We start from the raw sequence: 25163 nt of genomic DNA, 5'->3' as shown, positions 1-25163 counted from the left end.
CGCGCCACGCCGCCCCCCCCCCCCCCCCCCCCCCGCGGCGGGCGCCCCCCCCCCCCCCCCCCTCCGCCCCCGCCCGGCGCGAACAAACCCGCGTGCCGGGGCGATCCGGCCGTAATGCTCCGAGTGGCAGCGCAGCTCACGCAAACCGGGGTGGTGCTGGGGAAGATCACAGGAATCACAGAATCACGGAGTCAATTAGGTTGAAAAAGACCTCTGAGATCATCGAGTCCAACCTATGACCGAGCGTCACCGTGTCAACTAGACTAGGGCACTGAGTGCCATGTTCAGTCATTCCTAGAACACCTCCAGGGATGGTGACTCTACCACCTCCCTGGGCAGCACATTCCAACGTCTAATCACCCTTTCTGTGGAAAAATTCCTCCTGATGTCCAACCTAACCCTTCCCTGGCGCAGCTTGAGACTGTGTCTTCTCATCCTGTCGCTGGTTGTCTCTGAGAAAAGGCTGCCCCCCACCTGGCTACAACCTCCTTTCAGGAAGTTGTAGACATCCCGGGACAGCCCTGGGAGATATGGAAGTGTCCCGGGGCAGCCAGGGCCGGTTTTTGGAGGGGTGTCCAGCATCAGCCCCGGGGGTCTCAGAAGGGGCATCCTGGGCTAGCCCTGGGAGTGGGGGGTCTGTGGAGGTGTCCTGGGGCAGCCTTTGCAGGGCCTGGGGCAATGCTGGGCCAGCTCTGGAGAGGTTTGCTGGGGGTGGTGTCACAGTCTGGTCCCTGTAGCCTCTTCTCTGAGGGCTCCCTGACCCAGATGTGGGGTGATATGGGGACCTCAGAGCAGGCTGAGTGTCTGGGGTGACCCCAGAGCTTCTTCAGCATCCAGACCCTGTGAGTTCCCCAGGGAATAGGGTAAAGGGGCCCAGGACCATGGAGGCAGGGGTCCAGCAGGCCCAGGGCTGGCCATGCCCCCCCGCACCACCTCCCAGCCCTCTTCTGCCTGAGCAGAGCTGGACAATCTGTCCTTGTCCCCAGCAGGTCTGAAGTAGGTCAGGGAGGCTTGGCCAAGCCCCTGGGGAGGGGAGTGGGTGGCAGGGGGGTGCAGAGGGCCCTAGGCACCCGCCCCAGTGGCCACACCACAGGTTTGGTGCCCACCCCTTGTCCTGGTGGGACCCCGGTGTCCCCACCCCAGGGACATAGGCATGCAGGGCATTTCCCCAGCCTCTCTTTGGTCTCCTGGTGTGCTTTGGGATCCCTCTGCATCCCTGCAGGCTCTCCACCCCTTCTGGGAGCCGGAGTCCCATGGGCACAGGTTGAGGTGTCTGAATCCTGAGGGACATCACCCAGTATGGGGACCTGGGGGGCTGGTGATGGGGACTGAGCATGGGGCTGGGCTGAGTGGGAACGGCAGGACGACCACAAGGAATAAGGAAGATGAGAGAGGGATTTCTCACCCTTTAATTGCAGTTAATGATTGATGAATGTGTTTACTGCAGGAGGCAAAGGTCTGGCGGTGTCAGGATGCAAGTGCAGAGGAAGCATCCCCAGCGACAGGGCCACAGGTAAGGGATGACAGCCCCAGCCCCTACGGGCACCAGGGCCCATTGAGGGGGAGGGGGCCATGTCTGTCGGCTGTGGGGCTGCCCACAGCCCGTGGCACAAGGAGGGAGACCCCACAGTGGTGCCACGGGTTGCTCTCAGACTCCCAGCACTGCTTGGGGCAGCCACGTTGGGTGTGAGCAATGGAGCCTCCAGCCAGGAGGCTCCTGGAGTCCCCAGGCACACTCACAGTCCCCAGTACTTGGAGGTCAATCCTGCACCCCCATTCCATGTCCCCAGGGAGCCTGTGGCCGGGGGATGGAGCCTGGTGCTTGCTCACCAGCCAAGCTCAGCAGAGGGACTGTCCCCACCAACACCCCTCCTCTCCCAATGGCTGCTCCCCAGGGAGGGATTTGGGGGGGCAGCCCTCAGCCGCTTGTTCTCTGTTGTGTGCCCACAGGATTCCTGGCAGGATGACATGGCACTCGCTGGTACTGCTCCCCTTCCTCCTGGCAACAGGTAAGGACTCTTCTTGGCGTCTGGCATGGGTGGGCAGGGGGTCATGGAGCTGCTTTCAGACCCCAACATTCCTTCTGAATTCCCTGAGAGCAGCTGGGACCCCAAAACAGCTGTTCACCCCACTGGAGAACCAAGTGTAAGTTTGTTGCCCTGGGACAGGGCCGGGCTGGGCAGTGGGGAGAGCATCCAGCATGGGAGCTGCAGCTGGAAGACAAGCGTGGTCTGGAGGTGTAGGAGGACCACAAGGAGATGAGGGGTAGTGGGTTCCCCTGCCTTCCCTGGAGACCCAAACCATGGCCAGGAGCTGGGGCTGGAGCTAAATAGGTGCTGCCAGATGTGGGGCTGCTGTCAGAGCTCCTACTCCTTGTAGTTTCAGGCAACACAGTCCCCATCTTCAACATGAGCCTTGTTTACGTGCCTGAGGACTTGGAGTTGGGTGAGTAGGGGCAGTCTCAGGAAGGCCCTGGATTGCAGGAGGAGCGGCCGGGGGTTCCTCGGACAGGAGCTGACACTGCCTGTGCCCCCAGGCCAGTTTGCTTTCCAGCTGAAGGCTTATGACCTAGACGACGACATCCTCACCTATGGAATCAGAGAGATGGATTCCTTCTACTTCTCTGTCAATCCCAGTTCAGGCAATGTGACGCTGAGGAATTCCCTGGACCGCGAGGTGTGGGCAGAGATGGGACAGATGTCCCTGCCTGACTGGGGGTCTGGGGTGACGGGGACAGAGGGCAGAGCCATGAATCCTGTGGGAGAGCTGCTCGTGGCAGTACTGTGTGTCACTCCCTGGCCCCGAAACCCAGCTCCTGGGGGGAGAGTTGTCTGGGAGGAGCATCCCACACAGAGGTTGGGGCTTAGCCATCCAGGGACTGAGCTTCACCTGGCCCTGACCAAGTCCTGCCTTGTGTCCCCTCAGCTCCAGGCCAGGCTGACCATCACTGCCACAGTGTCTGATGGCGTAAATAATGAGGTAAGTGCTGGGGCATGGGCTAAGTGTCTGCAGTGGGAGGGGAGCAGGGTCTCAACAGGGCCACGGACAAGGCTCAGTGGGAAGGGGACTAGAAGTGGGTGGGTAATGCTGGCTGGCTTCAGAGCCAGGGTGGGTATGGGGTGCCAGAACTGCATGAAGCTCTGCTGGCCACCATCTCCCATACCCATCCTATGTCCTCCCTGATATCCGGTAGGTCTCCCAATTACTCCCCATCATCGTGGAGGACCGTAATGACAATGCCCCGGTCTTCTGGAACGTGCCGTATAACGCCTTGATCCCCGAGGTACCTTCCTGGGACCTCCTGGCTCCCACGGGCAGCAGGGCAGGGGTGCTGGATGGCTCCTGTGGGATGGGTGTGCCAGCAGTGGGACAACAGTGTGCTGGGAACTGTGTGACCCCACACCTGGGCGTAACAGTGCACCAGGAACCCTGTGACCCCACACCTGGGTTTAACAGTGCACCAGGAACCCTGTGACCCCACCGCTGGGCGTTTGGTGATGGTGTGCCTGGGCGTGGGGCGATGGTGCAGCCAGCACCTGGGAGTGCTCCATGCTGGGGCAATTCCCTGTGGGTGCTTCTGTGTCACCCTGAGGCGCTGACACATGGCTGGGACTCTGCCCTTGCAGCTTCCAATCAGGGTGTGCCCGAGCTGCCTCTCATCAGGACAGGGTGACATTGGATCAGGGTGCAGATGGGGTGTGGGGCTGTCTGGCCCCGTCTGGCAACTCCAGGACTGGGGTGCAGCCCCTGCTCCCAAGGAGCCCCAAGGAGGGTGGCAGGGGATCAAGCCTCTGCCCAGCTTGAGCAAGGGCAGCATCTTGTCCGTGTGTGTCCCTCGGCACTGGGCAGTGCCTGCAGCCCTGTTGGGTCAGAGCACCCCAGAGCAGGGCTGGCAGGGGCTGGGCCCAGCATCACTCCCCCTGCTCTCCCACCATCACTCCCCTGTGTGCCCAGGACTCAACACTGCACAGCATCATCTACAACGTGTTTGCCAATGACAGCGACACTGGGAACGCCTCCAGAGTCAGCTACAGCATCGAGGAGGTGAGCACAGTGCACTGTGGGGTGGGGCATGCCAGACCCAAACCCCACTGCTGGGCCACCCCTGGGCCACCCCCTTGGGGCTGAGGTGTTGGGGGACCCAGCCAGGGCAGCCCCATGTCCCTGGGGGAGCAGGAGGGTCTCAGGTTAGGACCAGGTTGCGTGTCTGGCTCTGCACCCACTGGACAACCAGTGCAAGGTGCCGAATTTGCAGGCTGGGGATGAGCCAGGTGGTAGGGGGTCAAGCCTGGCAGAGGTATGGAGGTTGAGCCCCCATCTCTGCTGGCACACCTCTGCTCCCTGCCTTGGTGACACAGGGTGATGTCCCCTGCCCAGGTGATCCCAGACAGCACAGAGAATCGCCAGTTCTTCTACATCCTGCCCAATGGGAGTGTGGTGCTCAATGGTTCACTGGACTATGCCAAGAACACCTTCTACCAGATCAAGATTCGTGCTGAGGTGGGGACCAGCTGGGCCAGGGGTACAGGGCTGCCAGGTAAGGGGGCTTTGGGACTTACAGGTGCTCTGCTCCCCAGGATGGCGGGGGATTGCTGCACAACAATTGGACCGTCCAGCGGAGCTTCACCTATCTGTCCCTGACCATTAAAGACGTGCCCAACCTGGACCCGCGGTTCCTCAACGAGCCCTACTCAGGCTCTGTGCCTGAGAACTGCCCCCTGGTCAGGAGCCTGCCTGCCCCAATGTCATGTCTCTGCCCCTGGCCCTCCCTGGGGGCTCTGATGCCCTTAGGGGTCTGGGCCACCAGGCATGGGGGCAGCTGGAGATGTCATAGGTCCTTCCCTGATGGCCATGTCCCCACAGGGCACCACTGTGCTGACCGTCATTGCCTTGGACAGAGACACAGGGGTGAATGATGAAATCTTCTACAGCATCAACAGTGAGTGATGGGGCATGATGGGATGGGCAGGTGATGAGCAGTGGCGAGGTGGGATGGGCAGGAGGGGTGGTCAGGCAGCAAGGAGACTGGTTCTGGGTACCCAGGTGCTGCCAGTCTGCCCTGCTGTCAGAGAGAGAGGGCCACACCTGCCTTTCCGAGTGGCTGCAACTGGTTCCTGCTGTCCCCTTGTCCTAGATTCCAATGTCCCCTTTGCTATCAATGCCACAACGGGCACCATCACTGTGAGTGAGCCCCTGGACCGGGAGCAGCTGCCAAGTGAGGAAGTGCTTCTGGAAGTCATAGTAAGTAGGAGGCAGCAAGGGGAAACCCATCCTTTCCCTGGGCCCCTTCAACCCACTCTCTCCTCTTGCCCAGGCACGTGAGAAGAACCTGGACATCTACGGCAAGGTGGCCCAGACCACAACCCTGGTGACAGTCACAGTGACTGATATCAATGACAACAAGCCCCAGTTCTACAACTGCTACCTCTCCAGCTGCAACTTCTCTGCCAGTGTCCAGGACAGCTTCAGGGGCAGCATCATAGAGCACTCCTCCACCAGGCTGCCTGTGTCCAACCTCAGCATTGTTGCCCATGACCCAGATAAGGTAGGAGCCTGTCCATGGGGCTGGGCCAGGGTGCAGGTGTCTGTCCTGGCTGCACCACCCATCCTCACTCCTGTCTCTCCCTGGCAGGGCATCAACAGCAGTTTTAAGCTGAGCCTGCAGGGTCCAAATGCCAGCGCCTTCGATGTGTCCCCTGAAACGATCGTGGGCACAGGGGAGGTCCAGATCCTGGTGTACGACCCAGCCTTAGTGGACTACGAGATAAGCCATGTCATGGTGGTGCAGGTGGGACCTGTAGGTCTGGCTTGTCATGGGGGCAGTTCCTGCTCTCTGCAAATGCCAGGGCACAGAGCAGACATAGCCCTTCTCCTGCAGGGTTCAGGAGCCAAAGCAGACCATAGCTCTGCCCTGGCAACTTGTTTGGTGCAGGGCAGCTGGACTGGAGTGTGACAGGTCTCTCTGTAATGTTTGGGGACCTGTGTGAGACACAGTCCCTTCTCAATCCTGCAGATCATTGCTAATGACACGGGGAACCCCACAGACTGCTGCTCCACGGCCACCGTGACCATTGACCTTATTGACAGCAATGACCACATCCCTGAGTTCCCCCAGAGCACCTACAACCTGAGCGTCATGGAGCACAGCCCTGAAGGCACCATCATCTCAAACATCACGGTCAGCAGCTGGGCAGGGAGCAGGCACAGCTTACAGCCCCAAAGCAGGGCCCTGGGCAATTCTAGTGCAGGTTGCACTGAGGGCACTGGTCTCTCCATGCACACAGGAAGGAGTCCGTGCCAGCAGGCACACAGGGTGTGGGACCTCTTGCCTATCAGGGCCGCATTTTTGCGGTGCTCACTGTCAGCAGTCGTTGTCTCAGACTCATCGCTCCTCTGGGAGCTGAAACAGATTGACCAGATGGTCAGTCTTTCTTCTGTCTTTTAGGCCTACGATCCAGACAGCGGTGTCTGGGGTCAGATCACCTATCAGCTGCTCCCAGACGACATGTACGTAAGGGCACAGCCAACCATGACTGGGGCATCATCCTGGTGAGGGGGCTTCAGGCCTGAGCCCCGGTGATGGCTCTGTGTATGCCATAGCCTTAAAATCTTCGCGGTGGACACCATGACTGGGGCAGTGATGGTGAAGGATCAGAAGTTGCTGGACCGGGAGACTCGCTCTGTCTACTATGCCACCCTCCAGGCCAGGGATGGGGGCGGCCAGGTGGGCACTACGGTGCTGGAGATCACCTTGCTGGATTTCAATGACATGGCACCCGTTATCATCGGCTCCTACTTCATCTCAGTGGAAGAGGGGCAGAACATCAGTACACAGATCCAGGTATTTATCAGCAGAGGTGGAGGGGCTGACATGGCTGTCGGAGAGGAGGAGGGACTGTCCCCAAGGTGTCCAAGAACCCCATTCCAACTGGTGACCTTTTCAGGCCATTGACAACGATGAGCCTGGCAACCCCAACAGCGAATTGGGCTTCAAGATCTTATCAGGACCGTTCAGCAACAACTTTACCATCGATGCAGACACAGGTGAGATGCACAGCAAGGAGCCGCTGGACCGCGAGGCTGTGGAAGATGAGCGGGGACAGATGGTGGTAACGGTGGAGGTGTATGACCACGGCGAGCCGCAGCAGAGCACCTCAGTGAACGTCACCATCACTGTGGGGGTGAGCCCTGGGCACAAGCGGGGACATGCTGGGGCAGGCTGGGGCTTGGGACTGAGATGGATGGGCAGGGCAGAGGCACTGTGTCCCCAGGCTTTCTGTGCAGGAAGAGTGAATAGTTGATGCAGGGAGGCAGTAGAGGGCTTGTGTAGCTCCTGCCTGTGGGTGGGCAGGTGCCTACACTCCTGTCCCCAGCCTGCTGTGGGGAACCCTGTTTCCTGGAAGGGCTACAACCATGGGCTTTGTTTCCTGCAGGACCTGAATGACAACGTTCCCATATTCCTCAACCAGTCCTATGAGTTCTCAGTCTTTGAAGACTCTCCAGGTAAAAGTTGCATGGCCAGGCTTGTGGGACCAGTGGTGGCCCTGAGTCAGTGCCTGCTGCCCACTGAGTGTCTGTCTCCACCTTCAGGGTCCTCCGTGGGTGAGGTGAACGCCACAGATGCCGACCGGACAGAGATCAATTCCCGCATTTCGTTCCTGCTTCAGAGGACCAGTGGCTCCAGCAACTTCTTGATCCGCTCATCCCGCCTGGGGCCAGGGAACTACAGTGGTGATCTGTCCGTAGACCCTGACGTGCCCCTGGACTATGACACCTTGCAGCAGAAGTTCTTCTCCTTGGAAGTAGTGGCAGAGAACACGGCTGCAGACAACGTAGGAGACAAGGCCAACGTCTCGGTGGTGGTCCACATCCTAGACATCAATGACGAGTCCCCCACCGTCCTGCCAGACTCACTACAGGACGTGACCGTGGCCGAGAACGGGACGCAGCAGGGTGTGGTCCACACGCTGAATGCCTCTGACCCAGACACCAACCACTCACTGGTCTTCGAGGGGCTGGAGGTCACCTGCTTCAAGGGTGACAGCAGTGCTGGGGATGTGTGCAAGGGCTGGTTTGTGCTGGCACAGAACGGCTCGCTGCTGGTGAACAGCTCGGACATCGATTACGAGGTGTGTGACAGAGTCCTGCTCACACTGCGGGCTGAGGACCTGTACACTGAGAAGGGCAACCGCTACAGCCAGAACGGTAGGGCCCCCCTCCCCGCTCCTTCCACCACCACTGGGAATGGTGGGCAGTGGGACCTGCCTCTGCCACCTCTCAGGAGAAGCTGTGGGGAGAAGGACAGGAGCTGGACAGTTTGGTGATGGGGGAGGGTGTCCCCAGCTCTCTTGATCCCTGCTGCAGGAACCTGAGCCTGCTGGGAGTTAAGGGCTCCTGAGGAAAGCAGAGGAGGGTGCTGCAGGGCTGTTGGTGATTGGAGCTCTGCTTTTGGGACATTTGCAGAAACCCTGAGGATCCTCATTGCTGATGTGAATGACAACGCACCAGTCTTCCAGCCCATCTCAGAGACCTTTGGTGAGCAGTCAGGGGTGGTTCATCCCGTGGGCTACTCACTGCACCCACATGTGCTCTGCCACACTCACTGGCAGCAAGGACCTTCCCCCAGCCTGGGGCAGGGCTGCGAGCGGTGCAGGGACCAGGCTGGGATTACTCAGTGTTTTCTGTGAAGGCTGTGGGGCCAAGGGCACTGGGGAGTGCTTGGAGCCCCGGGGCTGTGTGGGCATGGGGTCTGCAGCAAGTCTGGCTTCACACCAGACTGACTGCACCATCCCTCTGTCTGTTCCTGGCAGTGGTTGTTCCTGAAATCTCCCCCGTGGGCCTGCAAGTGGCTACTGTGAAGGTGAGGAGCTGCCTGTATGTGTCTGTCAGTCTGTTCAGCCTTGCTTACCTATCCCCACTGGGGGCAGATGGTGGCCATTCCCACCCGTGCTCCTGCCACGCTCTGTCCCTGCAGGCCACAGATGTTGACACAGGGCTGGGGGGAACCATCACCTTCTCAATTGTCAGTGTGGTGCTCTTGGATGACAACGGGGTCAGCCAGCCCTTTGAAAACCTCTTCACGGTGGAGAGAACGCCCGACCAGGGGGTGTACATTGGGAGCATCAAGTGAGGCCATGGGTCTGGGCTCTGGTGGGGGGATGTGGCTCAGCTCCTGTCTGCTGCAGGGCCAGCACAGGCTGGAAAGGGGACAAAGCCATCCTGGGGTCCTGCCCTGGGCACGGAGGCAGGATGGAGCTTGAAGGATGGCAGTGTCATCACAGGGACAACCTGTGCAGCCCAGCGGGATTGCTGATGTCCCTGTCCTCACAGGGTGGCCAGCAACCTCGATGAGTCGCTGAAGGGGCAGTACCAGGTGACGGTGGAGGCTCGGGACGGCGAGGCACCGGTGCACTCAGCACAGACTGTGCTGAATGTGAGTTCACCCCCCCACACGCTGGGACACCCTGCGCCCTGCCCAGCCCCGCTCACCCCCACTCTCCGCACACAGATCTTCACAGTGGACAATTCCTACCGCGTTCGCCTCCAGTTCTTGTCAACGGTGGAAGAAGTCCAGAGTAACTCCGAAAGCATCAAATTGTAAGGGGTGCCAGGTTGGGGCCAGGGGTGCACGGCTGTGCAGCGGGGAACAGGGACATTCAGGCCAGGGCCCACTGGTTGTGTCTCCCAGCTTCGCAGACTGTGAAGGGGATGGGGCAGGCAGGTTCCCACCAGAGGAGGGGGCTGCAGGGGGTCCAGCTGCTTCCCATGCCTGCAAGTGGAACATCAGGCCACCCGGCCCAGCTTCCCCCCATGTCTCCTGTTCCTAGGGCCCTGACCACTGTGACCAAAGCAGCAGTTTATGTGGTGGCAATCCGAACCGCGGAGAGCACCCGTGACACCAAGTGAGTGGTGGTGGGGAAAAAGACACGGTGGTGGCATTTGAGGGGTCACCCTGGGGTAGGGCACCATGCCCTGCACCCTGGCACCCCACTCCCCCATCTCTGTGATCCTGCAGGGGAGCCAAGTCAGTGATGGAGGCGTACTTCGTGTACAGCAATGGCACTGCCCTGGATATCGACCAGCTGATCACGTGAGTGCCGGGGGCTGTGCACAGGCACTGCCACGTGCCTGGCCCGGCCCAGCCACTCATCCCTCCGCTTTCCTTGGCAGACTCATTCAGTCCGACTCGCTGGGCTTGGTTGAGCTGGTGAAACTGGGCCTTGCCGTTATCGTGAGTGGGGCTGGGCAAGGGGCATGGGGAGAGGGCACCAACCCCAGGTGGGACTAGAAGTGGGGTTCCACTGCCTGGGACTGTGCCCTCACCCCTGCTCTGTGCCAGGGCCCCGGGGAGGTGACACAGCCCACCAGGGAGACGGAGCTGATCGGCATCATCGCAGGGCTGGCAGCATTCCTGATCATCTTCATACTCATCATGACCCTCGTCTTAGTTCTCACCACCAGGAGGTACCGCACTGCCTGCACCTCCTCCTGCCTCCCATCACCACCCCCATCCTCACCGGCATCCCCAGACCCATCCCTACCCTCCATCCTGCTCCTTCCTACCCCATCCCATGGCCCAGCTCCCCCCTACCCATCTCACCTACCCCATCCCTGGGCTTTGCAGCTACAAGAGGAAGCTGAGTGCGATGAAGGCTCTGAAGGTGGCCACCACGTTCAATCCTGCCACAGCACAGCAGGGAGCCGGCATTCCTGGGACCAACCAGTACAATGCCGAGGGGTGAGTGGGGGGTTCCCTGTAGCAGGAGGGAAGAGCCCAGGCGTGTCCCCACACCCAGGAGGCTGCATGGCTCACTGTCACACCCCTCCCTGCCTGGGGGACACAGCTGGCCCGGGCTGACCTCAAAGCCCCAGAGCCCCATGGGACAGCACTCACCTGCCACCCATCCCTGACCAGGGCCAACCCCATACTGAACCACCCGCTTGATCCCTCACACGACCTGGGCTTCCATGAGGACTCCATCTCTGTGACCAGGTGAGCTCTGTGGGCAAGTCCCGAAGGCCACAGGGCCATCATCCTACACCCCCACTTCTCCAGTGCCTGGGTCCTCTTCTACCCCCCACCCTCCACTCTCCACAGCATGAATTCCCTGGATGAAAACACAGTAAATGCACCCGTGGATGATGACTTTGAGGTCAAGGTAGGTGTGCAAAGAGCTGCCAGTGCTCAGCAGGGAGTCCTGACAAGAGCAACCTGCATCCCCTTCTCTCTGCTGTGGCCTCCAGGCTCATGGACCCCTTGTGTCCCTTTCTCTGCATCCCCCTGACAGCCCTCAGCTCCTGGGAAGGCCAAGTGTCCCTCTTCCCCCTCTCTGTCCCCCATCCCCTCTGAGCATGCTCTCCTCCTGCAGCAGGTCAAAGTGCAGCCAACAGCCCCCACTGACAAGGAGGTGCTGGTGGCTGCCCTGAACCTGAAGGAGCCCACTGAAGCAGTGTACATCAACACCACCTTCACCACCACAGACTTGTGAGCGGGCTCACAGGGTGCAGCAGGGCTGGAGCGGGACTCAGGCAGCTGCTTTGGTGATGATGTGTTCAGTGTCTGGCAATAAACCTGTTCCAGAGAGGTCATGGTGTTGTGTGGCCATCAGCCCATCTGCCTGGGGGGCTCAGTCAGCTTGAAGTCATCTCTCCCGGCATGAAGTGCTGGTTTTGTGACAGGCTGGTGCCAGAGGGGCACTGTGGGGGCCAGCCTGGCTTCTTGTCCCCAGGACCCTTCCCCAGGCTGCCCCACTGGCCCCTCTCAGCCCCAGGGGAGGGAGGTGCAGGCAGCCCCATGCGGAGATTTGTGTAAGGTTTTATTACCCAACATCCATATTGACAGATTGGTCCTCCCGCCCCTTCCTCCCCCCCACCCTCCCCAAAAGAAACGAAGAGGAAAAAAAGAAGAAAATAGGTGATGAAGCTGTAGCGCTGGTGTGCCACAGCTTGGCAGTGCAGGGCTGGAGGTGGGCACAGACCGGGGTAGGGTGGGATACCCCAGGGCTCCTGGTCTTCCTGGCATGGCCATGGCACCACTCCCAAAGCCCAAGGCACTGAGCAGAGCCAGGTCCTGGTGAGTATCATGGCATGGAGTGGGCACTTGCCATGGCCCTGGCTGCCAGCTGGCACTTCAGCAAGCCTTTTGCACCCCCCCAGGAACAAAACCAAGTCCAGGATGTACAACGTGGGTTTGGAGGGGCAAGACTTGACCCTTAATGAGGGAAAAAGGCTGCACTGGTGACCCTGGCACCTCAAGCCCTCCTGCACCTCTGCTCAGAGGGGATGGTGCAGCTTCCCAAGCACCCCCAAGCAGCCTCCTGCCCATCAGGTGCTGCAGCACTGTGGAGCTGGTCCTCAGTTTGGGGCCAGGCTGGGGGGACCAGGATCTGTGTCTCAGCAGGACACTGCGGTGCTGCCGGCCACAGGGATGTTGACCCAGCCACAGGAATGTTCACCCCTGCAGACTGACTCTTCACTCCAAATGCTCTTCAGCCCAGCAGAGCACAAGCAAAGTAGGAACAGTGTTTGAAAAGAGGGTCTCGGCCCCGCAGGCCACTGGGAAAGAGGTGGCTTCAGGCAGGACACACACAGCTGAAAGTGTCTCTTAAAAAGCTCCAAAAATGCAAACATAGTTCAATAAAAGCCCCCCTCCCCCCAGCCTGTAAAACCCCAGCCGTAAAAAGTGGCAGCGTTTTGCAGTCATTGCATCCCCAGCTGCTGTCAGAGAAGAGCGGCCAGTGGGGCTGAAGGAACCCACACAGGGACACGTGCCCATGTCCCCAGCACGTGGGGCATCGCACCTCTGGCACCACGAGGGCAGCTGGACAGGCCTGGCAGCAGGGCAGCTTCATCTTCACCACCAGCTGTGGCGAGGATGTGCCCTGGACTCCAATGGTCACTTCCAGGCACGCTGAGTAAGGGGGCCATGGGGACAGACTCCCCAGCTGCCTCCAGCCACGGCGACAGGGATGAGCAGCTCTCCATCACAGGCATGGCTGGCCTCAGTCTCTCTCATTTGAGATCTGTCACAGTGCCCTATGTGGCCACATCCTCCCAGCTCCAGGGCACCCATGAGACAGCAGTGGGGCAGAGAGGACAGGGCTGTTGAGGGGCTGGTGCCTGCCCTGGGCAGCCATGGGGACCCACATATGCATGGCCATGGGCTGGACAGAGCATGGCCAAGCCCTGGGCAGGCAAAGCGATGGCAGGGTGATGCACCAGTGTCTCTCCAGCACGGGAAGTAATGCTGCTGCCTGAGGTGCCAGAGCTCATGGGAGTCAGCAGCACCCACCCTGAGTCATCTCTAGACCTGTGCCACAGGCAGGAGATGCACGGGAGCAGCTGCCTCCATCTGGAAGGAGCCACGTGCTTCCTCATGCTGAAAAAAGCCACCAAACACAGAGACAGGGCACCAGCCTCACGTTCTGGGGCACCTCCACAGGGCTACACTCATGGGGGGACCCCAGGCTGGCAGGAGGGACCCCAGCAAAGGAGATACCTTGCCCCAGCATGCAGTGCTCCATCACCACCTGCCTCAGCCCCAGGAGCCCCACACACTGGCACCAGGTGTCTCAGGACACCAGGGCAGGGACCCATTTTCACTTGCCCAGAGAAGCCCCGTGGCACCCCCACCCTGCCAGCATGGGCAGCGACTCACTCCATGGCGGGGCCGGTGCGGGAGCAGCACCGGGGCCGCCGGACGTTTTGCAGCAGAGCCCGAAAGACACTGGGCTGCCTCTTGGCCTCACCTTTGCGGGGGCCTCCCTTGACGGAGCCGGTGCGGGTGCTCTGTGGGGTCACCACCACCTGCCGCCCGTGCTCCTCAATCTGCTTCTCCAGGTGCTTCTGGATGGCCATGCCCAGCACCTCCACCTCCATGGAGGCCCCGTACACCTCCCACGTCATCCCCTTCTCATCCCAGCTCACCTCCCGGATGGGTTCCGGAGCCTCCTCCACCACCTCTGCCACCGTCCCCTTCACCTGCACCTCAGGATACGAAGTCTGTGGGGACTTGGCCACTGGCGTCATTGGCCCAGTGGCCACTGAGCGGGTCTCCACAGGCATGGACACCTGCATCTCTGCGTCCTTCTTGAAGGGCTCCAGGCGTGGGGCTGAAGAGCCCATCTCTCTCTTGGGGAAGGTGAAGGCAGCAGCCCCACCCGGGGGACTCATGGGGCTCAAAGCCACTGACACCAGGGACACGCGGCTGTCCACTTGCGTCCCCATGTCCTGTGTCCCGGCGTCCTGCGGGGGGGTCACCTCAAAGGAGTAGGACTCGCAGAGCTGCTTGGCTGTTTGGGGCTGCTGGCTGCTTCCAGCACCTGCACTCTGGGCCGAGCTCTGTTCGGCTTTGCCCTCGCCCAGGGTGGTGGAGCTCGGTTCTGTCTTGCTTTGGCCCCCGCTCCCCACAGTGTCGGTGCTGTGGGGGTCTGCTGTGCCTCCCTGGGGATGCTTGGGAGCCTCACTTCTGTTCAGCTGGGGTGCAGCACCCAGGGATGTCCCTGTGCCACCCTGAGGCTGCTCCTGGCTTGGCAGCTCAGCTGTCCCGGTCCCTGCGGTGGGCTCCACAAATGCCACACGTTTGGCTGGAGCTGGCGCACTTCCCATGTCCTTGTTGGTCGCCTTGAGGCAGGGATCGGGCAGGGGGGAAGCAGGGGCTGCGTTCTCTTTCTGGGCATTGGGGACCCCCATCCCTGTGGGACCACAGGCAGGGGCAGTGCCACTTGGTCCCCCACAGCTCGCTGTTGTTACTGCCACACTCTGCTCTGTGCCAGTGTCCCGGAGGAGCGTGCCAGGAGCTGGTCCTGTTGGTGATGGCACCTTCTTCTCTGCTGCTGAGCCCGACGTGGTGGCCTGGGCCTCTGACTCAGCCACGCAGCAGGTCCTCATGGCACGGGCTCCCGTGGCACAACCGGAGCTGGGCAGGCACTCACCTGCCGGTGAGCAGCCGGGGGAGGTGGCACTGGGGTCACAGGTGTCCTCGGTCCCGGCCTGGCGACTCAGCACCTGCAGCCCCTCGGGCTCCTTAGCGCTGCCCATGCCCAGGGAAGGCTTCTCCCATGCTAGTCCCGCCGTTGGTCTGCAAGAGAGAGGATGGGGCAGTGAGGAGGAAGCAGCACATGGACCCTCAGTCCACCTCAACTGCCAACTGATTTTCTCTGTGCCGCCCATGACAACAGGTTGGGCGGCCACCCAGAGCACTCGCTGTCCCTGGCACAGCCTGTGTGGTGGCACCCGGTGCCTGGCCATACAGGAAGGGAAGAATGGTGTTGGTTGCCTACCGTAAAAGTCAGCCTTCTCCCAGCACAGCTGGACCAGGAGCAGGATTCAGGCGCTGCCGTGGCTGTCAGAATGAGGAACACAGTGCAGACACCCCTGTGGAGAGAGCAGCAGCTGGAGTTTGGCCCTGGATGCCAGGCTGAAAGCCCAGGGCAGCTTGGCAGCCCCCACCTGTCCGTGGGGAGCTGGGTGCAGCAGGGGGTAAGAGTGAGCTGGGCCCGGGGTACAAGGGGGGCTGTAGGGCAGGGCAGAAGCACGGGGCAGCCCAAGCTCTTCCCTCCACTTGCCGAGAGCAGTGTTCCTAGAGCTGGGAGTGACGTGTGTCCCCGGCCTCGGGAACCCCCAGCTCAGCATCCACACGCCATGCCGAGGGTTACTGAGCTCCCGGCCGTGCCACACATGAGGGGAACACAGTCCAGTCTCACCCAACTGTCCCCAAACCCTTCCTGGCCCCATGAGGCAGAGCAGGGCGGGAAGCCCCGAGCTTTCTGGAAGCCCCCCAGCTCTGCCAGTCCGTCCTTGCGGAGCTGGGAGCACATGCATCCCGCAGCCGTGGGGCATTCCACGCCTCCGGACACGGCCACTCGTGGGTCCCGGAGAGGGCAGAGCCGAGCGGACACAGCTGGAGCCGAGCGAGTCTCCACAAAGGGAGGCGGCAGGCAGGAGCAGGAACCAGGCAGGCACAGACCCCTCCCAGCAGCGCCAGGCCCAGAAGTCACGACCCCCGCCCCGTCTGCAGGTTCCCACGCAGCACCCTGATCCCCGCGGGGTCGTGCCGCCCGCAACCCGAGCTGCCTCGACAGCATCCCGCTCCCGCGGGGCTGTGGCGCCGTGCCCGGCACTGATGCTCCGCGGAGGAGCTGCGAGCCCCCGGCACACGCGTGTGCACACGCACGGGCACGCACACGCCAGCACATGGCCACGGGCACACCCGCACGCACGGACACGCGTGTGCACGCCCCGGCCCCGCTTCCCCGGCCGAGCCCCGCACAAAGCCGCCCCCGAGGCAGCCCCGGCCGGGGGAGGCCGACCCGTCCGCGCCGCCGCCGACCGCCCCGTACCGGCACCGGCACCGGCACCCCCGGGCGGGGGTGGGCTGCGGCGCTGGGACGGGCGGCGGCAGCGCCCAGCCCGACCCCGCCATGTGCGCCCCGGGGCCGCCGGTACCTGCGGCGGATCCTCCCGCCCGGTGCCGTCCCGTCCGGTGCCGTCCCGTCCGGTCCCGCTCGGCTCGGCTCGGCGCGGCGGCGGCAGCGGCGAGCATGCGTGGGGCGGTGGCGGCGGGGGCGGTACCGTGCCCCGGGCCGCTCCCCCCCGGCTGCCGCCCGCCCCGGCGCCCCCGGTAGCGGTGGGGAGGCGAGGGACAGCCGGCTGCCGCGGGGGGCGTGGAGGTCCCGGCACATCGCGTCCCTCCCGGTGTCATCGCTGTCACTCCCACCGGCCCGCCCTGGGAGCCCCCCATCGCCGCACAGCCCCCCCCTCCCCCGGCACCCAAAGCATCAACACCCCTCGTGTCCCAGGGGCGAGCACCCCGGCACCCCGCGTTGCACCCGGGCACAGCAGGACATATGATCGGGACCGGACGGTTCAGGGGGTCTCCAACCCTTAGGGTAGGTCCCATGGGTGGGGTCACAGCGACACTGAGCACAGTCCTCCTCCTACCTGGTGATGGAGACGGCCGCTTCCCTCCCGGGCATCACCGGGGAGGGGGCTGCACCCCAATTAGCCCGAGGGACCGGGACAACGTGCCACCGCGGCGGGATGGAGGTGGGTTCCCGCGTACCCCTCGCCCGAGGGTGAGGGAGGATGGGGAGGGAAGAACGGCCCCGTCTCGCTCCCGGCAGCGCTTGCCTCTGCTCCCGGGCTCAGGCTTTGTCTAACTCCTTCCCACGCACTCCCGCTCGCGCTGCGGGGGGGAAGGCGGCCTGCTCGCCTCTCTTGCATCCCTGCATCCTCCCCAAAACCCTCCAGCATCCCCCCCAAACCTTCTCCTGCCCTTCATCACCCTATAGGATCAGGGTCTCCTCCGTGACCCGGGGATGTCAATACAGACAAGAACAATAGATCTATAGGGCTTGGGGGGGCATGTGCTAAGGTTAGAGGGTGTTCCCCATCCTGTGGTTAACATAAGCACCTATACATCTATAGGGTAAGGCTGGTTCTAGGGGAGCTGGCACACCTGGTTGCTTGGAGACAAGGGAGATTGGAAATGCTTCTTTCAGTAAACAGCCAGGCTGGAACAAAACCCTGAAGGCTAAAAATAGGGAGGCGGGATATGGAAATTAAATAAAATTTAATTCTCTCTCCCTGGGGCAGAGTGAGGCACCTCCATGTCAGCGCTGGGCACCCCAATAGATGGCTGGAGTGACTGATTTGGGGGTGTATCACTGCACCAATCAATGTGTCCCCTCCTCTAGATGTCTGTCCCGACCCTCAGTCCTGCGTGCTGGTCCCAGTTCTGTAGCGTTGACTGGGCCCAATTGCCCACCTGCAACGAAGTGGGAACAGGGTGTGGGGCATAAGTAGAGGCTTACATCCCGTGCTGTACTGTGTGGGATTAGACCCAATCCTGGACACAAGGACCAGACCCAATCCCATCCAAGGGACACCATGGACTGGGGCAAGTCCTGGCAGAGGAGGAGACAAACGATCCCTGGTCCCTGGCTGGGATTTTGCCGCAGGCAGGAGGCTGCTGGGTCTCATCCTGCTGCCATTTGCTTCCACCTGCTGCTCTCAGCTCCACCGGCAGCGGCTCTCCCCGTCCCCATCGGCATCTTGCCACCCAGCATGTCCCAGTCCCAGGGGGCACGGGCTGGCACGGAGGGGTGGTCGTGGCGATCATCCTCCCCTCCCTGCAGGCAGCCTTCATCTCAGGCTGGCTGCCTCCTCCTCCTCCTCTCCCCGCCCGGGCACTTCGGGGCTGGCAGGAAAACAATAGCGAGGAGGATGAGTAAGATGGTCCCCATTGCCTTGGCAACGCACTCCCGCGCTGCCGGCTCGGGAGGAGCCAGGCAGCTGCCTGAAAAGCGCGTTCTCCCTCGGCGGAGGGGGTGCTGGCGCAGGTAGCACGGCACCCCCTCCCCGGGCGCCATGGCCCACCTCCCACGCCGCACGGGCAGCGCCACGTGAACGCACACCGGGCTCCCCCACAGCCGCCGGCTCCCGCACACGCCGGAGCGAGCAGACACACGCGCCCGGCACACGGATCAGCCCGGGCTGGGCTCCACTGCGTCCGGCTCCCCAGTGCCCCGTTGTGCCAGGGAGCTGTGGAACACAGCTGGCGGGGTCTGGCTGGGAATGTGACTCCTCCAGCGCTGCCCTGGTGGGAAGGCGATGGGTTTCCCTCAGCCGCTCGCAGCCACATCACCTTCACACACGGCTGCCCGCGGTATCGGCGGGCAGAGGTGCCAGTACCAGCGCTGGTGGGGTGCCGGCAAATGGCAGAGGCAGGGGATGCCTGGGGGCATCAGGCCCCCAGCCCTGGCCACGTGCTATCCCGTGGGTCATGACATCAGCAGGAGTACCCTCAGCATGTCCAGAGCTGTAAGTGCCGTGTGATGATGGGGACATCAGCTGGAGATCCAAAAGCGCCAAGGACCCTAAAAACAGCACTGTTTTCCCAGACACTTGGTGTGGACATGCTGGGGGAGGGAGTATCTGATCCCTGCCGGCACCCTCTGTTCCAGATGCCCCAAAACACAGCCCCTGCCTTACCCTGTGGAGTGGGAGGACGCTGTGTCCAGGACACCACAGCCTGGTGGCCGAGCACATCATCCAGGATACTCCTGAATACAGACAGGGATATGGCCCCAGGACCAGCTGGGGGGCAGAGGCAGGGACAGAGGCACAGGGAGGCCCAGCCTTGCCAGCTGCTCTGAGCCACTGAGAGGCATGAGCTCTGTGCCTGAGCATGGCATTAATCAACCAGAGCTGGGTGGGGAACAGCCCAGTTACACGTCCAGCCTCTCAGCACAGGATGAGGGGAAACTCTGAGAAAGAACCAACACAAAGAATCATAGAATCATGGAACGGTTTGTGTTGGAAGGGACCTTAAAGATCATTCAATTTCAACCCCACTGCCACAGGACAGGGACACCTTTCACTAGACCAAGTTACTTCAAGCCCCATCCTACCTGGCCTTGAACACTTCCAGGGATGAGGCAGCCACAACTTCTCTGGGCAATCTGTTCCAGTGCCTCACCACCCTTTACAGTAAAGAATTTCTTACTAGTATCTAATTCAAACTTGACCTCTTCAGTTTAAAGGCATTCCCTCTATCACTCCATGTCCTTGTCCAAAGTCCCTTTCCAGCTCTCTTGGAGCCCCTTTAGGTACTGGAAGGGGCTCTAAGGTCTCTATGGAATCTTCTCTTCTCCAGGCTGAACAGCCCCAGCTCTCCCAGCCTGTCTCCATAGTAGAGATGCTCCTGCTCTCTGATCATCAATGCAATCATCTATTGTGACTAGATGCTGCTATTTCAGAAGAGTCAAAGCCTTTCCCACAGTGCCTCTGTGCCTTTGTGGTAGAAAGGCAGGGGCTCTTTACTTCTTCTCTCTCCTTTCCCAGGGGTTCATTTCAGCAGATCAATCAATGTTGATGAAGTGAAAGCCCTGCCTGCATTAACAACACAAAAATGCACCATAGTGGGTAAGTACAAGGGGAACATAAAGCACATGGTGACTTGGGCATTGGGATGGGGCTATGAGACAGAAAAGCTCATTAGATGCTGTGAAAATCAGAAGGGCTTCAGAAGTGCAGGATGTTTCTCTGGGCACTGATGTGTGAGGGCAAGTCTCGCTATAGAACATGCCACTGGCAGCCCGGAATGTTCATGTTAATCAGGAAGTGTCAAGCATTGTGCCTCTCAGATGCAGTCGCTGTGCCTGGGTTGTCATGGATTCAGCTCTGGCTGGTGGCATTTGTGATAGACTCAGGGTGCATATCCTGTCCTGTCTTCAGCTCCACTCTGCAGAGGCTGCATGGCATTAGTGGGGACCCATGTGTGCTGTGGGGAAGTGGTGGTCCCTTGCCACCAACAAGATCACAAGTGCCATAGTCACTTCCTCCCTCTGGGGAGCAGGTGAGCTGGCAGAGAACATCTGTCTGCCTTACCCGGTCTTTTCCAGATGTTCCTTTTGGTGTTGCCATGGCAGATGTGAGGATCAATCCAAGGTAACACTCAGTGAGTTCACTTCTCTCGTTTCCCTGCCGACAGCCCATAATTCACGCTCCATTTGCACAGCCCTCCCTCTCTCTGCATATCACAGCGATGCGCTCTGATGAGTGGGGGGAGACGTTTGTAGTGAGTAACACTTGCCCAGAGACTGTGAAAAGCAGCTCGGGGCGGGGAGAGGGAGGTGAACTCTGGTTTATGGGTCGGTGCATCTGGCCGGAGACAAGCTGAAGGAGCCTGGTGTAGGGATGCTCCCGCCGCTGCCTGCTGTGCTGGGGGAAGGGGCAAATCATCAAGAGCTTGGAAGAGCAGTGAGCAAAGGGAGCAGGAGTTCACACATATCTTTTTTTTCGATCCAGGGACCCCAGCTGCTGTGAATAAACTCCCTGGAGTCATCAGGCAGGGCAGGGCAGCTGCCGGATGCTGTACTGTGGCTCTGTGATTTTTCCTGGGGCCTGCAGTAACAACTGTGTTTTGTTGCTCTTGCGCAGGAACATGAGCTGAAGAAAATAATGAGGCATTTTACTGTAGAAAAGGCCAAGAAGGAGTTTGCAGGTGAGAGTTTTGTCCCAGCTCTGTAAACAGTGTTTGCTGGCAGTCAGGGGAGTAGGCAGCGGCTACCTGGCCAGGCAAGCAGAGAGGTTGCCATTCCACCACTGCCTGTCACTGCCCCAGTGCTCTGCTGTCCCTTCACCACTTTGCCTGCACACTGTGAATTTGGAGTAGAGAGAGCCTCAGGCTGGTCCTACTGCTGGGCAGGGGTCTCATTGGGCTTTATCCTCCGTTCCTGCTGGCCTGCTCAGACTCAGGGAGGAAGTGAAAGTCTCTTCTGCCTCAGCGTGTGATAGAGAGCTCAGTGGGTGCTGGTCACAAGGCAAAGACCTCTACATTCCCTCTTGAAAGGGACAAGGCAAAGACTTCGTGAAAGCCAAAGCCATTCATACCTGGGGGAGACTGAGGAGGCCCTGGGGTATGGGCACCACCACACATTGGTCAGGGGACTCCTCGGTGTGCCCAGAGCCTTAATCAGCCCATGGAAATCACTTGGCCACACACATGTTTTGGTTGGAGCACAGCAATCAATGGATATGACACATTTTTCTACATCCACAAGGCCTGGGATTGACGTGCTGGCCAGTGATGTCAGTACTGGGGAGTGGGAGATGTCCTGGATAGCAGATATCTGCACCCACACATTGGTGTACCAAATAAGCTCTGACAGTGCCAGTTTGGGTCCGAGAGCTCAGTGGGACCCTGAGGGTACAGACCTTTCCTCCGAGGAAGGATCTTCCCTCCCTTTCTTCAGCCCAGGTCCAGCTCACAACTGTGGTGAGGTGCTTCCCCCTGCTGTAACTCCAGGAGCTCCTGCTCTCGGCCAGGCACTGCTGCCCCGATCCATTGCCTGCAGCTGCCCATTCCTGAGGCCATCGCTCTCTGCCAGGGTGGAATAAACTGGAAGCCACAGAGCTGAAGTCCTTCCTGCAGCTGCAACTCCGTGTTTCCCTCCAAGCCCTCACTCTCCAAAGCAGCTCCTTGCCCTGGGGAGGACACTTTGAACTGAGGTTGAACCTTGAGCTGCTGCCCACAGTGGCCTCGGGAACAGCCCTGCCTTTGCTCATCCCTTTCCTTTCCACACATCCGTATGCTTCACTGATGTGGCAGAGAACGAGGCAGCTGAAGTTCCTCAGCTACTGTATATAGTTTTGCTGAGTTTTGGGGCTGGTTTTGAGATGTAAGTGTTGCTTTTAGGAGCTGTATCAAGCTGGTAAGTGCTTTGGGGCAGAGAGTGCAAAGCCCTCTGTCCTCATAAGGAGAGCTGAGCTCTCCCATGGCCCTGCCCTGTGCTGATGCTGTGGCAGCTGATCACACCCCCTCAGTGTGAGGTGCAGGATTGTGCCTGGACGCTGCGTGGTGCCCACCAAGGGACTGTGTTTCTCACTGGAGCTGTGTTCTTTCGGGATTGGTTCTTAGGAACTGAACAGCATGCTGTGCTTGGAACATCGCGTCCAGGAGCTCTGAAGGTGATGAAAACAGGCTGAGCTGGAAGATGAGCTGGAAGCCCTTATCCCGTAAGCTCTGCCTTTCACAACCCTCTCATTGGCCAAGGAGATCTCCGCCCTGCCAGGTCCTAGTCTCCACCCAGCCAAAACACTCACCAAGAATGGCCACACTGGGGTTTCAGTGTGGGCTTCTCAGCTCAGGCTCCTGAGAGGGGGCTGTTACCAGCACAGAGGGTCAGATTCAGTGTCTGTCCCCAAAATTTACCTCTCCCCACACCATCTCTGCTCCATGTCACTTTAGAGCTTCGGCAAAGTGGGCTGCACACCTGCACAAATGCTGCATCTGTGTAGGGGTCACAGACAGAGCCATTTACAATCCCAGAGGGATCAATCCCAAGGCACTAGAACACTACAAGCAGGTGAATTGAGCCCAGTCATCCCCATCCCTGTTCTTAAAGGGGTGGTGGTCAGTGCCTGTCTCTGAAACACCCACGGAGAATGTGGCTGGCCCTTGTGTCCTGCCAAGCCCAACTCTGAGGGCAGTGCTCAACATCGCTAGGCTGGGACCAGCAGGACTGTCCTGCTCATTCCAGGGCCACAGGACCATAACTGGCTTCCCAAAAGCAGATCCCTATGACAGCAGCATCCTGGAAGTGTGCTGCAACATCTTCATCCCTGCCACTGTTGGGAATCAGCTCTGGAGGGAGAACACAGCCTGGTGCAAGCAAAGGTACAGACCAGTTGTGCCACACGCTCCCGACAGACCCTGCATGGGTGTGCGAGTGGCAGTAGTGCAGCCAAACCTTAGCTTTAGGAATTCAGCACCCCAGGGAGGAGCCACATCACCGCACTGACATCTTGCCTGCTGTGCTGGAGGGATGGAACATGAGAGAGAGGTGGCAGGTTACATGATTTAGGGTGAAGTAAAGCCCAAGCCCTTCCCTTTGCTGGCACAGAGCAAGGACTGTTGGAGTGACCTTGGGCAGCTCTTCTGCATCTTCAGTCTTCATTGCTGTATCAGATCTCCCCCCAGAGCAGAGGAGATGATGCTCTCAAAGGTACTGGGTGTCACGGTGTTGGCACTGAAAATCATGGGCAGCAGAAAAGAGTGAGCAAAGCAGGGGACTGCTACAAAAACCAGCTTCCCACCACCACTGTATTCGGGACTGTCCTACACCATGGAGCAGTCAGCCGAGGTATCTGAGGGCTCTTTGCCTCACCTATCCCTGCTCTGGGGCCCATGCCTCACTGCAGAGGTTCTGGGCCGTATTTGAGGGGTGCCCCCCCACAGCACCCCATCACCACTCCTTGCAGGCCAGCACAAGGCCTGGGTTCCTCTTCCCAGGGCTAGCTTCATGCATTTTGGATAGAGCCTCCTGCTCAGCAGTGTTCCTTGTTGCTGCTGGGACCCTGTCCCTCTCTCTCTTCCCATGTTCCCCATTTCCAGGATTGGTTAGATGAGTCGGGGTGCAGCGCTGGGTGGGGGCTCTTGTGCCTGGTACTTGTACTTTTGGCACTGCCTGCACCCTCCTCACAGGGACCTCTGCCCCACCTTGTCCCCAGATCCTCCCAGCACACACCGGCCTCACAGTTCTTTCTCTTTTTCTAGAAAATTACAGTCATGATGGGAAGGTACAACAAGATCTGGACAGAGACCCTGGAGCAGGTGTTCACCGTGTACCTGAGGTCAGCTGCACCTACCGACACAGCACCTGCCAGAGCTGCCCTGGTGAGGGTTACAATCCTGCTGCACAGGGAGTGCCCAGGACACTTTGTGCTGCGCCCTGCTGTCTATAAAGGGTTAGTTTGAGCAAGTTCTCTCTCTTATCTCTGTCTCCCAGCTCTCCTGGGCAGAGAGCTGTCTTCCCCCAGACCCTCTCTGCCCCAGCCCCTTTACAGCCTCTCTGGCACTGAGGGAAGCCATGCTGATGCCGGTTTAGGTCTGCTTGCTTATGGATGGCAGAATTTGACAAGGGAAGAAAAAAAATGCAATTAGTTCCAGGGGATGGGGAAGCCCAGGGAACAGACAGACCCCAAAGAGCTCTCTCAGTCCTTCTAATAACACACGGTGGGTGCTATAAGCATTGCTGCAACCAGCACAGGCACGGGGAGCAGAGCCAGGGTGGGGATTTGCAGGCATCAGCAAACCTGTTGTGTGTCCGTGCTGACTGCTGCAGCTTCGCTCCTTGCTGGCAAAGCTGGTGAGCCAGCACGGGTAGGGGATCTAATCTGATATTCATGTCAGGGAGATTCAGCCCAGCCCCTCACCCCAGCCTGTGCTGTGGTCAAGAGGCTGGAGGCTGGCTGGGGAACTAGGCTGGGTTGGTGGTCCTGCCCCAGGAGAGCTGAAGGCCCAAGGACTGTGCTCTGGGGTGGGTACAGGACCCCCTGCCATGGTGGACATCCCTTAGCAGCGTGTTACACCCGCCTGCCCTTCAGGTGGTCACAGTGCAGCTGAGTGAGCCCGTGGGTACCAGCCACATCCCCGACCTCTTGAGGGTAGGAAGGGGGAAACCAGTGCTGGAGTCCAGGGCTGTGTCTAGCCTCATCCTGGCTTGTGGTCCTCAGCCCCACAGGGCCCCCTGCATTCACCTGGAGATGCAAAGCCCTGCAGACAGGCAGCTGGCATAGTGACTCTGCCTGCACCCCAAGTCTCAGCCAGAGCCTGGCTGGAGGCCCAGGGCACAGTGACCTGCTGCTGACAGAGGACA

The 25163-nt window shown here is 60.2% G+C and overlaps 2 protein-coding genes and 1 long non-coding RNA gene across 5 annotated transcripts; 2 read left to right on the top strand and 1 right to left on the bottom strand.

The window, feature by feature from the left end:
* Positions 1-180: 180 nt before the first annotated feature.
* CDHR2 (cadherin related family member 2) lies at positions 181-11577 on the top strand. Of its 2 annotated transcripts, XM_027682596.1 has the most exons (33): positions 182-199; positions 1448-1513; positions 1951-2009; positions 2380-2445; positions 2537-2676; positions 2926-2979; positions 3194-3283; positions 3955-4044; positions 4378-4500; positions 4578-4721; positions 4864-4939; positions 5135-5241; positions 5315-5545; positions 5633-5788; positions 6014-6178; positions 6446-6507; positions 6601-6841; positions 6945-7181; positions 7434-7503; positions 7591-8205; positions 8464-8535; positions 8811-8860; positions 8975-9126; positions 9331-9433; positions 9509-9597; positions 9828-9902; positions 10016-10090; positions 10171-10231; positions 10340-10464; positions 10625-10738; positions 10916-10993; positions 11099-11159; positions 11370-11577. In XM_027682596.1, exons 2-33 carry the CDS (start codon positions 1473-1475, stop codon positions 11487-11489), a joined length of 3942 nt encoding a protein of 1313 aa, XP_027538397.1. In that variant the 5' UTR covers positions 182-199; positions 1448-1472; the 3' UTR covers positions 11490-11577. The 2 variants fall into 2 exon arrangements, 1 of the variants encoding a protein (XP_027538397.1); XR_003534115.1 differs by lacking the exons at positions 10340-10464; positions 10625-10738; positions 10916-10993; positions 11099-11159; positions 11370-11577 and having other exon boundaries at positions 181-199; positions 9828-9906; positions 10171-10186.
* A 1480-nt stretch (positions 11578-13057) lies between these two features.
* GPRIN1 (G protein regulated inducer of neurite outgrowth 1) lies at positions 13058-17046 on the bottom strand. 2 transcript variants are annotated; one of them, XM_027682597.1, is made up of 3 exons: positions 16942-17046; positions 15282-15375; positions 13058-15079 (listed from the first exon to the last, which is right to left on the bottom strand). In XM_027682597.1, the coding sequence occupies exon 3, from the start codon at positions 15037-15039 to the stop codon at positions 13654-13656; it is 1386 nt and encodes a 461-aa protein (XP_027538398.1). In that variant the 5' UTR covers positions 15040-15079; positions 15282-15375; positions 16942-17046; the 3' UTR covers positions 13058-13653. The 2 variants fall into 2 exon arrangements, with proteins under 2 accessions (XP_027538398.1, XP_027538399.1); XM_027682598.1 differs by lacking the exon at positions 16942-17046 and adding an exon at positions 16447-16521.
* LOC113967199 lies at positions 16940-24233 on the top strand. The gene is made up of 4 exons (XR_003534116.1): positions 16940-17046; positions 19846-19926; positions 20406-20461; positions 24062-24233. It is a non-coding gene; the product is annotated as an uncharacterized LOC113967199 (long non-coding RNA).
* Positions 24234-25163: the final 930 nt, after the last annotated feature.

The sequence above is a fragment of the Neopelma chrysocephalum genome, unplaced genomic scaffold (genome assembly GCF_003984885.1).
Source record: "Neopelma chrysocephalum unplaced genomic scaffold, ASM398488v2 Primary Assembly neopelma1_63, whole genome shotgun sequence".
Lineage (NCBI taxonomy): Eukaryota > Metazoa > Chordata > Aves > Passeriformes > Pipridae > Neopelma > Neopelma chrysocephalum.
This window is presented reverse-complemented; position numbering and strand designations above follow the sequence as displayed.

Excerpts from the sequence above, each read along its gene's own strand:
- CDHR2 (XM_027682596.1), top strand. The coding sequence starts at position 1,473 with ATGCAAGTGCAGAGGAAGCATCCCCAGCGACAGGGCCACAG. Across the intron at positions 2,677-2,925 it reads GGAATTCCCTGGACCGCGAG|CTCCAGGCCAGGCTGACCAT; the intron begins GTGTGGGCAGAG and ends GTGTCCCCTCAG. Across the intron at positions 4,045-4,377 it reads TCAGCTACAGCATCGAGGAG|GTGATCCCAGACAGCACAGA; the intron begins GTGAGCACAGTG and ends TCCCCTGCCCAG.
- GPRIN1 (XM_027682597.1), bottom strand. The coding sequence starts at position 15,039 with ATGGGCAGCGCTAAGGAGCCCGAGGGGCTGCAGGTGCTGAGTCGCCAG.